At 36.9% G+C, this 3149-nt stretch overlaps 1 protein-coding gene across 5 annotated transcripts in view; it reads right to left on the reverse strand.

Annotated features, from left to right (window-relative positions):
• LOC106519018 (regulator of G protein signaling 9) overlaps positions 1-3149 on the reverse strand; it is a 19934-nt gene that overhangs the window by 11299 nt on the left and 5486 nt on the right. For 4 of the 5 annotated variants that reach the window (XM_014010489.1, XM_014010488.1, XM_014010490.1 and 1 more), the window contains exons 3-8: positions 2639-2689; positions 2368-2474; positions 734-785; positions 590-648; positions 436-512; positions 276-357 (exon numbers count right to left, since the gene is read on the reverse strand). In XM_014010489.1, coding sequence (XP_013865943.1) covers positions 276-357; positions 436-512; positions 590-648; positions 734-785; positions 2368-2474; positions 2639-2689 — 428 coding nt within the window. Of the gene's footprint in view, positions 1-275; positions 358-435; positions 513-589; positions 649-733; positions 786-2367; positions 2475-2638; positions 2690-3149 lie in introns of those variants that run through there. The other variant, XM_014010494.1, reaches the window with a different exon arrangement.

Raw genomic sequence — 3149 nt, forward strand, 5'->3', positions numbered from 1 at the left:
CAAATACACCATATAAGGCTATGTTTCCTGCCTCAGATACATTGAAGTGTCCATTCATGAAAATGACAGCGAAAATTAAAAAGAAAAACTTTACGAGTTCAGAGATTGAAGTCCGTCTGTCAGAGATCCAGAAAATAAAATCTGTCATTTTTAGCAGGCCAGCTGTGGAATAAAAAGAGCTGCTAAAAGTATAAACAACTGTGCTAAATCATTTTCATTTATTCAGAAGACACACAGTCGCACACCGTACACTGTGAGTGTGTGTGTTTTCTAACCGGAGGTCTGTGAACCACCCAGTAGGCTCTCTCCTGACAGTCAAACACCACACGGTCTGGTTTCTTCCTCTCCTTCACAGCTCTAAAAACAAACAGACCAACACGTTTGTAACATCCTCACTATAAATTAGAAAAGATGTGAAGTCGCCTGCACGCCCACCTGTACTGTTCTTTAGCTTGCATCACAATGAAATCCCATTTATGATTCATCCACTTGTGAAGATGGTTGTACTGCTCCTGAGAAGACAAAATAACACCTCAGATAAAAAATAAGAAAAAAGCCASAAAACACGTTTTCTAAGCTGTGTCCTCACCTGCTCATGCAGCTCTAAGATGCCTTTCTTACGTATGTTTCTTTTTGCAAGATAGATTGCTTRAGTGAATAAACAGACAGGATGGTTAATGGATTGTTGATAGGATTAGATAAAACGTAGGCACCAGCTGTTTGTCATACTCACCATAATCTGTATCCTCAACAGGCCACTGCTGGGTGGGCCAGAAATATGGTGTCTTAATGAAACAACAAGAAAACAGAGTGAAAGTTGAGTAGGGTGACGTCAGTTTGTCTGCAAAAAATTACAAAAACTTAGCACAAAAAATAAGGAAACTTGTGTTTGGTAGATTATTTCTTTGTTGTAGCAATGCTTCTTGGTAATAAATCTTATATAATGGAGAGCCTGTTAATTTCACTATTAAATGGTGCCAGATTTTTAAGGAACATACATTTGTGGGATAAGCAGTAGAGCTGAGTATTTATTGCCAAGAAGCATTGTTACAATGAAGAAATGATCTACTAGACACAAATTTCCTTACATTTTGTGATAAGTTCCTCTTTGTTGAAAAAAATGTTTCGTCTCTCCTCCGAGGGACTTCTTCAGTCTGAGGAGTTACAGGTAACCTAATGGTTGTTAGGCAGATGGTCCTCTATGAACAATTGAGATAACCAGGGAGCTAATGATCGATTGTTTGGCTGATGGTCCTTTTTAGCATGCAAACACCAGTTTGTCATTTAACACATTCTCTCTCCAGACTCGTCACATTTTGACGCTTGTCCAGGTTCCCTCTGCYTCCGGTTTTGACGTGTCAGGTAACCCCCTCGCGTCAGTTATTGACACGCAGGGCTGTTCCGGGTTCGAGCCACGTAGGGTCTTTGGGTTGGGGTCCATGGTTAATTTTAGGGATCAGGATTACTGGTTAATTTTAGGTAGTGGGGTCAGGGATAGGATGTCTAGGGATAATAGAAATTAAGTTAAGGGTTTGGGACAGTTACTTGTCATGTATTTTCTACACTTTTCAAAATTATGACAACTGGCTCCTCCTTGTTTTCACCTGGTCAATAACTGACGCGAGGGGGTTACCCGACGCGTCAAAACCGGACGRAGAGGTWATCCTGGATGTGACGAGCTGGGAGTGAGAATGGGATGTGTTGTTAAACTTGTTTGTCCACCATGTGGAAGCATTTTTTTTTTCAACAAAGAACTTGTCGAGTACAGGCGACCTACTTAACTTTTTTTTTTAGATTTTCCCACCTGGATTTGTGAGATTTATCAGGACATTGAAGATTATTGTATCTGATTTAGTCATAAAAGCTACGTATTTTGCATTTGCAGTCCCCAGAAATCAAAATATAAGACAAATATAAGGAGTATATAATTAATGTTTATGAAAATGAATGTGATAGAATGCTATACRATTTCTAAATTGTGTGTATATGTTTATTAAGTTCTGATCTATAGATGATAGGGTAAATTGTAACTGGTTTAAGAATTTGTATGAAGACTTAGAGACAGGACTGGATAAGCTATTGCTTCTTCCTGTTCCCTTTTGAYCATGTTTTGTTCTACGTTATATTTTGATGGAAATTTTATGTTGTAATAAATGCTTTATTATTTATAGTTGTTATTTTTCTCCCTGTATTTGTTACATGTATGTGTGTGTTTTATTTTTCTATTTTATTATTTTTTTATAGTTCGAAATAAAAATTACAGAAAAAAATGGTTTGACTTTATATTTTCTGTTGTCTAACTTATGTTGCACTTTTCCCCAGAAGCTGTTGTRGAGTTTGAGTTCTTTGGGTGTGGAGTGTGTTTACCTGGAAGCGATACAGTGACATGTCTGGTTTAATCACTAAACGTTTGTGGTCTTGTAAAGGGTAGATGTATCCTAATGCCACCAGCATGGAGCCAAAGCTTCTGGCTTCTGCAGACYAACAAGCAGAAACATCAAGATTTTAGACAGTGATGGATGCAATTTGAAATAAAATCACCAATTAAATGGAAATAGACATTTTGAAAAGCTTCTCTAAAATGTTGACTTATATAGTTTAAATCTATTTGTATTGCATCAGATGATTCATCTCTTACCTAGTGCATCTATTTGAAATCTGTCTGCCAACCATGCAACTATGTCTTCACCTGAGGAAAAAGAATAAAAAAACATATTTATATTTATAAGCATRAGGGCTGTTTGTGTGCATGAGAGACTGTGAAAAAGAGTCAAAATGGGAGGAAAAAACATTTTAAAGAAAAGTCTGTTTAGTTTGCTGGAATTCAGAGCTTAAAAGGGATCCCCGATTATTTGTAACATTAGACTGTATTTGATAAAGATATATTTTAACTGTAAAATAAAGACAGTAAAAATACTGTAGGCTGRTTAGTTTTTATCATTTTTAAACTGAAAGTTTAAAAATATATTACACAGACGGGGTGATTTTATTTACACACAAAGCATTCTGGGTAAAAGGTGACGTGGATAGGTCATCGGTGTGAGCGAGCTATTTCCACCCTGAAGGTTAATCTTGGACAATATCTGAAGATCGACTCTTTTAAATGAAACCAGAGAGCGTTGACAGAGAGGAGAAGGTAGAAATGACTC

The sequence above is a fragment of the Austrofundulus limnaeus genome, unplaced genomic scaffold (assembly GCF_001266775.1).
Source record: "Austrofundulus limnaeus strain Quisiro unplaced genomic scaffold, Austrofundulus_limnaeus-1.0 Scaffold69, whole genome shotgun sequence".
In the NCBI taxonomy this organism is placed as follows: domain Eukaryota; kingdom Metazoa; phylum Chordata; class Actinopteri; order Cyprinodontiformes; family Rivulidae; genus Austrofundulus; species Austrofundulus limnaeus.